This window comes from Nicotiana attenuata, chromosome 9 (genome assembly GCF_001879085.1).
Source record: "Nicotiana attenuata strain UT chromosome 9, NIATTr2, whole genome shotgun sequence".
Lineage (NCBI taxonomy): Eukaryota > Viridiplantae > Streptophyta > Magnoliopsida > Solanales > Solanaceae > Nicotiana > Nicotiana attenuata.
This window is the reverse complement of record NC_031997.1, coordinates 46,951,638-46,964,532: the sequence shown is the minus strand read 5'-3', so window position 1 is coordinate 46,964,532 and position 12,895 is coordinate 46,951,638. Positions and strand designations below refer to the sequence as shown.

At 32.2% G+C, this 12,895-nt stretch overlaps 1 protein-coding gene across 1 annotated transcript; it reads right to left on the bottom strand.

Annotated features, from left to right (window-relative positions):
- On the bottom strand, positions 3,532–6,969 carry LOC109232385 (auxin-responsive protein IAA13-like). Its single transcript, XM_019398129.1, has 5 exons — positions 6,558–6,969; positions 4,982–5,289; positions 4,678–4,795; positions 3,955–4,016; positions 3,532–3,839 (listed from the first exon to the last, which is right to left on the bottom strand). The coding sequence occupies exons 1-5, from the start codon at positions 6,908–6,910 to the stop codon at positions 3,790–3,792; spliced, it is 891 nt and encodes a 296-aa protein (XP_019253674.1). The 5' UTR covers positions 6,911–6,969; the 3' UTR covers positions 3,532–3,789.

Genomic DNA, 12,895 nt, shown 5'->3' with positions numbered 1-12,895 from the left:
TTGTGGTTGCATTTTAGTTTGTATTGTAATATTCTGCTGGCAGGTGGTGCAAAAAAAAAACAGGCACTGCTTGTCAAAAATGTACCAGATTTACCGAGGGACTTACCGACAGAGTCCATCGGAATAATTATTCATTTTCAATCCAGAATTTTTTAATTAGCGAGGGAGCCATCGGTATGCTTGTACCAATTTTTCGAATTTTATTGAAAATACCGACGGATAGCAATTCGAAAATGAATTTATTCATATTTTTAATTTTTATATTACTAAATTATTATTTTTATTTACCCGATGGATCTCCGTCGGTATAGATATTTTTATTATTATATTATTTTATAATATACCGACGGATATCCGTTGGTACAAAAAATTATTTGACCAGCTCTCCTCAGAAATGTACCGATGGCGTACCGATGGGGTCCGTCGGTACTTACCGACGGATTCCGTCGATTTATTTTACCGATGAAGGTTTTACCTACCAACCACTTGCCGAAGGATATCCGTCGGTAAAGCCTGGTGTCCGTCGGTAACTTGCGTCCGTAAACAGGTGATTTTTAGTACGCTGTCACTTCGGGGAATCGGTTGCCACAATATCAGATCTATCGGTCGAGGCCACATGCTACGATACCAAGAATACTAGACTCTCCCTGGGTCCGGATTCCCACGTCTCACATCTCTTTTGGTACACTTGGTTATAAGTCCGAATTTTTGCCCCATACAAGTTATTTTTCGGGAAACTTACACAAATGTCCCAAATAAATCTCAACTTACCAACCTCTAGCCATTAGTCATAGACTTACCAAAACTAGCCAACGAAAATTGAAAAACCAAATAATAGGATTCTTTCTCTCAAAGAATCACATGCAAAAATCACCTTCCATATTTTTAAGCGTGATTAGAAACATTAGATACAAGACGGAAAGGAAATTTCATGGACGGGGTAGCAAATAAGGCGATGAAATACAAAAATCTATACAATATTCCAAAAATCTAAACAAAAAAGAAACTTTTTCAATGGGTATAGTTGAAATTCATTGAAAATATATAGATAAGTCAATATACAAAATTTGAGGAAGATTGGAGGTGATTTGGACTGGTTTTGCATCGAAATTCCTAATTAAATCGAGTTCAAAAAAATCTTCTGCGACACATGTATCAAACATGTATCACGCATGTATCTCACACACATGTATACATGGATATACATGTGATACACAATTGATACAAATATGATACACATGTGATACACAAATGATACATAGTGTGATACACATATCATTTTTTTCATGTTCAGCTTTTATTTCGAATTTTCAATTAAAACCACCTCAAAACATCACCGAATCATCCCAAAACTGAGATTCAAGCTCTTTAAGTTGTGCTCAATCTATTCTAATAACACCCACTCAAAACAAAGCAAAAATTTGATATTTTTTTACTACAAATAGCTAATTGGCTAATTTGGCTAATATTAGTAATATTTTATTAATTGGCCAATTTTTATAATGAACTACTTATAAATGGACATAGCTGGTAATTTCCCTTATTTTTTTCAAATAGTTATGATACCTATAAGTTTCTTTTTTTAGGTACCAAAAAGTGTTACAATGGAAGGTAACTTTAATGATCTTTTTGAGATTTGGAAGTGACACAAAAACACAATAGTTGGTGACTGAGATCTGAACTCAGATAGTTTCATCATTGTGTAGGGTTCCTATTGTTGGGAAAAAGAGGAAGCACAATGGATGGCGCATGAGGGTTATACAACTTTATGTTAGGAACCTCCTAGAAACACTCTTCCACCCTCCCCACCCACCCAATTCTTTTTTTTTTTTTTTGGTTTCTATTCCGTTTTTGGTATTCAATTTGGGCCTGACTAATATGGATTTTTGCAGCGTAAAACTCGTTTGAAGGGGGAAATGCTCACTACCATAATCTTTCGGGCTCTAATTTCTGATAAAGGATAAAGAGATCTTATGCGTCCCATCATATAACCCTGGATAATAACTAATTCTTACTAATTTGCATTTTGTGTTTGAATTCAAATTAAACAAGGCATGTCAATTGTTTTTTTTTAATATATCTTTGTATTTCTTAATCATGATTAAATTGATATATTCCATCTCAATTTATCAATTATTATACTAATATTGTTTTTTAAGTGTGTGTAAATATAAAGTATACGTGCTCCAAACTCCAAAGATCCCTACCCAAAAGAATAAAGAAACATGAAAAATAAAAAGGAGAGGGAAAAAAAAATTATGCCGGTTGTTGAGTTTTTATTCAATTTGATGTGTGTTGCAATGATCAAGGAGCAATTTTCCTTTAAACTGCGAGAGTACTAAGAGTGTTTTACGATTAAAGTGACTTAAATTAGACAGAAATTAAAAAGGTTTATTACACAAAGGAATGACTCATTTCCTGAATAGTTTTTGTAAAGAAAAGCTTGAAAGGGAGGAGAGTTCCAAAATACTCTCTCCGTTCAGTTTTACTTGTCCATTATGAATTTTACACACTCTTTAATAAGTAATAAATAAAGTGCATAGTTTACTATGATACTCATATTAATTGATGCATAATTTTAATAGATTTGAGAAAATAATTTGAAAATATAATCAATATCGTATGTATAACAGGAAAAAGAAATTATATTCTTTTGATATGCTAAAAGTAACAAGTAAAAGTGAAAATATATATTTAGAATATTGAAAAAGTAAAAGTGAACGTAGGAGTACAATATTAGCATTTATTAGTAAAATATTGAGTACAAGTAAATTTTATTTATTTTCTCTCACGGACTCCACAAAAAGTATTGGAATACAGTTGTGATCATTTGATCAATGAAAAAGAAAAAGGATCAATAATTATGTTTATAATGACTAATATTAGTCATAATCAGAATTATGACTTCATAGAATATAAAGCCGCACATAGTTTTTCCTTTTGAGTATTCTGGCCTTATCCAAATTAAGGTAAAGTGATTAGACTTACGAAACACGTGTATCGGGGGAAGCAACCATCTTTTATAGAATTAAAAAAAAAAAAGATTAGTACAGAGTTAAATTTTTCTATAATAATATTGTTTGTTCCGATATTTTTTTATGCTATAATGAAGTGTTGCTATTGAAAACATATTATAGATCACGGATTCGAGTCGTAAAAATAATCTTTAGAGTAAGTTGTCTATATCACATTTCTTGGGTGCAGCCCTTCCTCGAACCTTACATAAATGCTGAATACTTTGTTCGCCGATCTGCCCTTTCAATCCAATATTCAAAGCTGACTGACCTAACTAATCTAGATTTGTGCCAAAATAACCTCATACTTCTAATTCTTGATGAAATGACACGCTAAAATAGTTTAGAGTTTACTTGTACTATCTTGGTTGATAACCCTAGCACCAAGAGATTTTACTTTATGCAAGCAAATGATAGGATTTTGTACAAAATCCAGCTTAAATTCCCAACTGTTCATGTCATTAAAATAAATTCTAGACAATATTTCTCTTTACCACCAACCAAAAAGAGAATGATCAACATTAAAATAAATAAATAAATAAATAGAATTTCTTGAGACAAACACAAACACACAAAAGAGAAAAATAGCATTCCCATATTTACATTATGAGAAAAGGTAGGTTTGGGCAAAACATTGGTGTATCAACTATATGAGGGGCTTGAGACAACCATGAAAAAGTAACAAGATCCATCAACTCTTTTAACACTTCACTATTTCTGTTTTACTTTTTTTTTTTTTTCCTTCCAAACTGTGATTTCCTTGCACCAAAGCAAATTAGATTGGTTTTCCTTTTTGTCTCTCCTGTTTCTGAGGGATTCTTGGAGCTGAAAATAAACTAGGTAATTAGTATTACAGCTAAGGAAACAAAATGACAAAAAGCAGAGGCAAAATTTCATTAACTGTAAACTATGTTCATTTGCCAATGCCTGTATTACATACCAAGTCCATTAGCCTCAGAAGTCCTCATGATTCTTAGCCTTTTCACAGTGTTGACAAACATCCTATAAGACATCAAAATATTACAACATATAAGAACTAGATGGCAAAAACTAGTTGGATTTTCAGATATATAGATCATACTTTCTATTAATTTTCTTCTATGCTAGTGATGTACTCATTTATCCTTTAGCTTTATGCCTACTACTTATTGTCTTTTTATTCATTTTCATTTCTATACTTCCTTTTTCTAAGGATGGGATGGTTGTTGAAAGATGAAGGGATGATCATTTGCTTTCATGTATTAGGTCCACCAAAAGAAAGATCAGTCCGGTGCAAAAAACATCTTGTATTCACGTAGGATCCGGGAAGGACCGCACCCCTAGAGGTGTGATGTAGCTTAATGCAAGCATTAGTAGCGGCTTCCACAGCTCGAAAACAACTTTACCCTTGCTCCAAGACTCCCCTCTAGGTCCACCAAAAAGCACATCATAATGTACTTGATACTTGAGATCATCAATACTTCAGGCTTGCTAATGAAGACTTAGGCTTTGCTAGCTTTCAATTTTGTTTTTTTATGAAGGTGGTGTTTGGGACAGCTTGGGCGCACATCGACTATTCCACGGGGTACTTGCTACCTCTCACCAGCGCAGTTACTAGGTATTAGGCTTTGCTAATATATCCATGCTTTTTGCAACTATGGAATACTAAAGTGAATGTACTTACTCCCATGGAACATCTCCAACAAGCATCCAGTCTCCTTCTTTATCTTCATATGTGAGCACAAATTCAGATGATCCATCCAAGAGCTTAAAAGACTGTGTTGCTTGTTCCTTTTCACCACCTATTTTTACATAACATAAATCAACAGAACATCAACAATCACTTCACAACAAAAACATCACTAACATACAATCTCGTGTAATCTAGTACGTAAAATAGGTTCGCAGTTTCAATAAACAATACCACGCGATGTTAGAGAGCCAATTTAAGTAACAACAAGAGAGTGAACTTTGAAACAGAAACATACTTTTAGTTGATTTGCAGAACATATCCTCTAAGGTTTTGGCTAATGATTCGTAGCAAGTGTGAGCATTCAAATCCACCTTTCTTCCAATAGGCAAACCATCCTTATTCACCTTTACAAAACCAAGATGCCCTTTTTCTTTGATAGAAGTCGCGTCGTCCTTGGCATTTCCATGATTGATTTTCTTCTTTGAATGCTCCTTCTTATCGCTCCCGCCAACTCCCTTATCTTCTTCAGCATTTAGAGCCTTTGATTGATTAACCAAGCTGTTCATTCTGTATGCCCTTATGGGTGGCCATCCCACAACTTGACTGTTTTCAGAAATCAAAATAAATGAATCAATTATACTATATCCATATCAAGAAGCCAAAATAGAACTTTGTAATTATTCTAGCTAAAATAAACACGTCAAAAGAATGAAAAAATAAAATAAGGGCAGGCCAGTGCACGAAGCATCCTGCGTTCACGCAAGGTCCGGGGAATGGCCGTAGCCTAAGGGGGTGTGATGTAGGCAGCCAGTGGCGGATTGCACGGCTCGAACCCGTGACCTATATAGGTCACACGGAGGCAACTTTATTGTTGCTCCAAGGCTCCCCTTCAAAAGAATGAAAAAAAAAATTATTTTTTACCTAATTAGCCATAACTTATCTATTTCTGGAATTCCATACACCCTGTTTACCAAACCAAATAAAAAAATAGAAAAGGATAATGTTCTGTACCCAAGTGCAGAAAGTAAAGGGCAGATGTGGGCAACCTCAGAGAAAGAAGGGGGCTATATGAATAATTGCAAAATGAATGAAATACTTAAAATTTTACAATATGGCCCTAAAAGAAGGATTATAATATGGGGGAATATAATGATAGATTATCATAATGACAGGGCAACCAAAAACAACTTTTGGCAGATTTTTTATTTAAAGATAATGAGATGAACAAAGTGATGCATGCCTTGTTAGCTTCTTAAAATATACTAAACATTCAAGGAATATATACTCAAAAAATTCTATAAAGAAAACAAACACTAATACTTCACACATAAGAACCAAGACAATTAACACCCTTCAAGAGAGACACTTAATTCAGTAAACTAAAAACATATTTTCATGGATAAACATGAATTTAATGCAAAAAATTTAATATTAAAGGCATGAATTCTGCTTTATGAACCAATCAAAGACAAAAGCAAAAACAAATTCAAAGAATACATACTCAAATGACAAAAGTACTAGAAACAAAGGGCAACTTACACATATGGCCGGTCAGCCAAGCCAAAAATAATTACATCCGCTAGCCAAATATACAAAAAAATATAACACTAATTATGTATAAAATATGTATATTATACATTAATATATAAAAATATATATTTTTTCGACTAGTATTTTTGAGAGCGTGCTATACAGTATATTTTCCCAAACAAAAATGGAACTTCACATAAGAACCAAGATCATTAAGACCCTTTGGAGATTCACACTTTTTTGAGTAAACTAAACATAAACTCATGGATAAACATGAAGAAATGTAAAAAAATTACTAAAAGAAAGAAGTCATTTTTAGGAAAAAATTAAGAAATTCTAACCTGGAACCAGTAGGAGGAGATCCAACATCAGTATTAGAACCAACAAAATCAGCAGCTCTTTTAGTACCAGAAGAAACACCGCCATTATTAATAATAGATCTTCCTGCAGCTGAAAATCCATTAGGAAAATCTTTAGCAGTTAAAATTCTACCATATTCACCCCATGCTGATTTCTTAGCTTTTGCCACCACCCCACTACCCCCACCACCCCCACTGTTAAGACTAAGTCCTAACCCCAACTCAAGCTCTGTTTCTTCCTCAGAACACATGTCCATATTGTAATCTTGTTCCTCTTTGGTCATATTTGGACAACCTTTTTCACCAGTGTCAAGTAAACCAAGAGTTGGTTCCATTCAAAAGGGGTACTTTCAAGATTTTGTGAGTAAGATTTCAAGAAAATGGATTTGAAAGAATAATGAAGAGAATGTATAGTGGTTTATTATGGAGGGGTGTGGTGGGGGTGGGGGTGGGGGTGGGGGTCTATGGTGGAGCTAGTGATGATTATGGGACCCATATGTCTGCTAGTGCAACAAGCACTGTCAAAATTCTTCTTCCTCAAGTTTCTTTAATTGCATTCATTTCAATTTCTCGAGCTCATGATTTTTGGTTTTTGGTTTGGTTTGTATTTTGCCATGCTTTTTGGTATTACTACTTGAAAGTGTTTTTGGGTTGTCTCCTTTGCTTTTGTCCAAATGTTGGAAACAAATATTAGTATGGGAATCATTTTCTTTTTCTCGAGTTTTGTAAATGTCTAAAATGTCTTTAGAAAGTATATTATTTTAGTACTACTACTTTTCCTATCTTAAATTTAAAAAAAAAAAAAGAAAGAATAAGAGGTTTGAAGGAAGAGATAATGCTTTCTTAGGATCGCTTGGTACGATAGATAAGCAAAAATAATTATATTATAAAAATAGTATTATCTTATCTTTTATTTGGTTATTAATTTTGGAATAAGGCATACCAGAATTAAAATAGTGTCGGGATAATATTAAACTTATGAGATGATGGAATCATAATTCGAGGATAAATTTTATCCCAAGTTAAAGCAGTAAAATAGAAAATTGCAGGACTTATACAACATACTAAACAGTCAATAAGAAATAATGCCAAGACAACTAATCTCAACATAAATACCGATATAGTAACTAATTCTAGTATAACTAACGCCAACATAACTTGTTTTCAAACTAAATAACCCCTTAATTTTCTGTTTTAACCATTTAGTTTCCGGAATTCAGAAACCACTTGCTTGATTTGTTCCTATTTACATAATAAAAAGTACTTAATTAATTCGAATTTATATCATAGAAAATGCATAAATAATGAGTTTAATCTCCTCACAATATTTATGAGTGCAATATCCAATAAATAGTACCACAACAGGGTAGTTTGAAATATTATTACAGGATTTATCATTTATCTTGTTGTAAAAACTCAAAAACAATATAAGTATGTGTAATATATTCAATAAAAAGGGAAATTAGTTTTACAGCATTAAAATGATTGTCCTTTCAACTAATAATTCTCGTGCATATCATTCTCAGTCTCATGCATGCAAAGTAGGACAGCTAAGAGATGAAATGAAAAGAGGCATTTTCACAAAAGTTAGTAGTATTTGTTATTGTGTGGAATATGAAGTAATTTTTCTTGTTTCTCGTTTTGTATTTAGGTCATCGACGAGTAATATGTAACTTTAATATAGTGATTGATATACGGGTGAACAATATTATAAAAAATGTTATACAGTGAATGATAATTAGATTTTCAACTCTTTTTTTTTTCTTTATTTTAAAACGCATATACTATTTTGAGCTTAAAAAAAAAGATAATAATTTAAATGCAGAAGAAAAATGGTATGACCATTTGGGAGGGACAAATGAGTTAGAAAGCTCTGTAATTCCTGGCATTGTCTTAAGAAAACATGCTCATAATTGATATTATTATATTTGACAGAATTTTGTGGTGAATTATATTAATACCTTTTGTCCGACAATTATCATGCGTGAGGTAAATTAAGCACTTTACATGGTTGATTAATTAAATAAATTTTCGTTAGGATAACAAAGAATCATTTTTGAAGGCCCATTAATGTCTGCCAATGTTGATTTGACCTATGATTATTCTTGAATAAAAGCACTTAATTAACTTTATTAGGTATAATTATTTATACAACTTATAGTACAAGACTATATTGATTTTTCAAGTGACCTTACTTAATTCCATTTTCAACCTTCACATCAAGTATGAATCTTAAAATAGATTCTTTTTTAGTCTCTTTGTACTAGATGTCCAGCCTATTTTTGTACATTCTTACATTTGAACCAACTTCATTTTAGAAAATTTAGAGTGTTGGAATTCTTTGCATATACAGGAAGACTTATAATTTAACTTAAATATAGGTTTAATTAAACTAGCCATTTTTTACTAATGTCATAAATATATATAAGAAACATTTTAAATGTATTGTAAGTATTAAGTTATAATCATATTTCAAAGAACTTAAAACTTGAATCCATTAAATTTAAATTATATATTTCTCTTCACCAGAGAGAATTGAATGAAGAAAAACCTCGTAAAAAATCATCTTACTATCATTACAACTTTGTCAAAACTCTCATATATTATAGGGCTTGTGACGAGTGATCCAGCTCGAAATCCCATCATAGATCTCTTATATCTATTCATTGATTAGGTGCTAATATTCAGAGCAGATGAATTTTTACAGTGATGGATCGTGAGACTCAGACCTTCTAGTTCATAATTATGGGTTCTATATAATTTTATGCTTAGTCCCCACCCACTATATATAAAATAAATTCTCATATATTAAACAAGCATATTGGACTCGAAGAGACATTTGACCTTAATTAAATGGCCAAATTAGACTTAGCACAAGTTTGTGTAATTAATATGTGATTACTAGGGGAGACATATGTATCCCTCGCCAAATTTATTATGCAAATGTACATGACTTAACGTAAATTAAGCAATTAGGTTTAAAGACTCCTTAAGCATGAAAAGCAAAAGAAAAGAAAAGAAAGAGAGATAAAGGGAATATAAGGAAAAGAGAGACAAAAGTGTCATAGTCATGATGAAGAGTGAAGATTAATGAAGAAAATTTAGAAGACTTTTTAATCGCCTAATTAAGAATCTTAATTAAGCCTTTGTCATTAGTGAAACAAACAAAGATTTAGAAAATCTTAATCAAGCTTAGGTGTCAGCTTTAGCATGAAAAACGATGGTTAGTGTCTTTTTACAAGGCAAAGGCATAGACTGCTATAATATTTTTGCTTCTCTATACTTTTGCCCCTCTCTTTTCTTTCTCTAAGCTGTCTAATATTTACAAGACAACCAACATGTACCCTATTATTACTATTATTATTTTTATTGCTTTTGTTAAAAGGAAATAGGAATATGATACTATCAATATACTACTATATGTCTATAATCCTAGAAGTCCAAAATTTCAGGGATCGAGCATCCATTTTGGGACCACCATTTAGATAATTTCGTATTTTTATGAGGAAATTGAACAAAGTAGAAAAACGAACATAATATTAGTGGGCCTATCGAGGGACAAAGAAAGAATAAGGACAATAACAACTTGTTTGGATGGTTGTTACGTATCGTTTCATAATGTATCGTATTGTATTATACTGTATTATTTGATGAATACAATGTTTGGATAGATTGTATCATTTGCCATCGTTTCATGATATCATGCACCAGCAATATGTAAAATAATTAAACTTGCTATATTATAAAGAAAAATTACGATACATGATAAAATTATTATATAAAAGATAGGGTAAATAATAAAATAAAATTATTTAATAATAATGAAGGGTGAGATGAGAGAGAGAGACGAGGTAACGACGCGACCACACCAAATCAGTCGTTACATAAAGTGACACATTTCGTCGTTACGTAACGACGGATTTAACGGTACGATATAATAAAATTAAAGTAACAATCAATACAACCATCGTATTTAAAGTAATGATACGATACAATACAACAAGTAACAACCATCAAAACAAGCCGTAAATAGGTGACTTATGGCAGTAGCCTTTAAGGTGATAATCAAAAGGTAATACTAATAAAAACAAAAAAGTACAGTTGGGTGCACAGTTCGACACTTCGACTGAACTTGTTGGTTCCATGCTCTATTCGATCGTAACCCGGTTCGAAAACCTTATCTCATAAATTCCCTTTACCAAGTCATCGCCAGCAATCAGCTCTTATCCCTTGGTGTCGAGAGCATGCCTGACTCTTTAGAAAGTATATATACAAGTGTTGAAAAAGTGAAGTCTAGGGAAAATGGTAAACTCCGCATTCACGTAGGATCCGAGAAAGGCATATTCCTACGGATGTGATGTAGACAGTCTATTCTAATGTAAGCATTAGTGACTTTTTTACGGTCACACACTACCAGAAATTTGACCTATTGTAACGGTTGCAAAACCGTTGCCATAGATAGAACAACCGTTGCGATAGACCTGTTGCAACGATTTAAAGACCGTTCCACCAGATCGCGTGCCAATAGGTCGGTTGAGAGCATGTTGCAATATCGCTTCATGCAACGGTTGTTGAGGCTATTGCAACGATTATTCGAGCTATTGCGACAGTTTGTTAAGACTATTGCAACGGTTTCCTAGTGTATTGCAACACTTTATTAAGTCTATTGCAACGGTTTTTGGAACCTATTGCAACGACTTAATAATGTGAGGATTTACCCTTTTATTTGGTTGTGATAAGTAATTAACCTACATAATAAAATATAATGCACTAAGATTTGCATAAATCACAAAAGAAAACTATTCATCAATAAAATTATAATCCAAAATATACAACTTGTATATCCAAATACAAAAGTAAATATACAATAGTGTTTGACAATTCAAGTGTTGGCGCACATAAATTTTCAAAAAGTTCAAAAATAAATTATTCTTGAAACTTCTGAAACTCTAGCAGCGACCACTAATACATCCAAGTTCTTCATTGCTATTGTTTATCCTTCATTTATTGGCTTCACCTATAAAAAATTGAAATAAATAATTAGTAGAAGTTTCATAAAAGAATATTTTCACAAGCAATATTAAGCCAAAAACATTTTACTTTTTCTTAGATCTAAACATCAAAGGAAAACTTTTCTTCATCTTATAAATGCAAATATTACAGCCAATCATTTGTAGGAGCCATCAATTAATTGATGTTGTATGCACTCCAAATAATAAAACATAAAATCACTAAACACTATATCAATATAAATTCTACAGAAAATTGAAACAAGCATTTATCAACGAGGAAGATTTTACCACCCTATCTCTGTTTTTTTGTGTTGGAAAATAATCACTACATCAACATGTATAACTTACAAGAAAATAGAAACTTACTCGAGGTTTTCCTTGGCTTCAATAACTACAGGTTGCTCTTTTCCTACTGCAGAGGCAGCCTTAGTTACATATTGAGCAGCTAAAGCTTTCAAATGAAGTTTAATCTTACTGATAGACTGTATTTTCCTGCTATACTTTTAAATGAAGATTAATTACACCCTTTTAGTGCAACATATATTTTTTCTGTTGGTTCAGAGAGTATCTATTTGTTAAATTTATTGCATGACCTTGTCTATTAGATCCATTTTCAGGTGAGATACTCCAAAGCAGTAGAACAGCAACATATGGAACAATAAGAGTCTAATAGCAAGGATAATGTTGTAGTCTTGTTGTATCAACAAGCTGAATAATTGGTAAGAAGAAAATGTTCATCAATTAGTTGAAGAACTTGGTGATGGCCCTAGCGTTCTTAAAAGCCGAGAGTTTTGTTTTCTAAGCTTTTGAAGCATAGTTCTCAAAATGACTTCAATCTCCATCTTTAAAAGCAACCGAAGCACCAAGGTCACATGTAAATATAAAAAAAAAAGATATTGCATTAGAAAGGTTGACCAACTATGAAGCATCTAAAACAAAAGATGAAAAGATCATTAACATTTTTGAATAATACAGGCATGTGGTAATGGATATGATTTGTGGCATATAGAGTAAATAAAGCTCACTGCTTTTCCAAAACATAATGAATTCTATAATTTGTAGATAGAATGAGGAGTTCTGATCATGGTGGTATCCAGCTTACTTAATCAAGCTAGGCCATCTTTGTGAATGAACAACCTTTGAAATATAAAGTCGTTTGATTAATTGTTTAGCTTCTAAGTTTCTACTCAAGCAATAATACATAATAGTCATCTGCAATTTTCATCATTTTGACACTTTTAATATAGAATTCATAAGTTCTTTTCTGATGTACATACTTTTTTTTTCCAGTTTTTCTTAGAACTTACA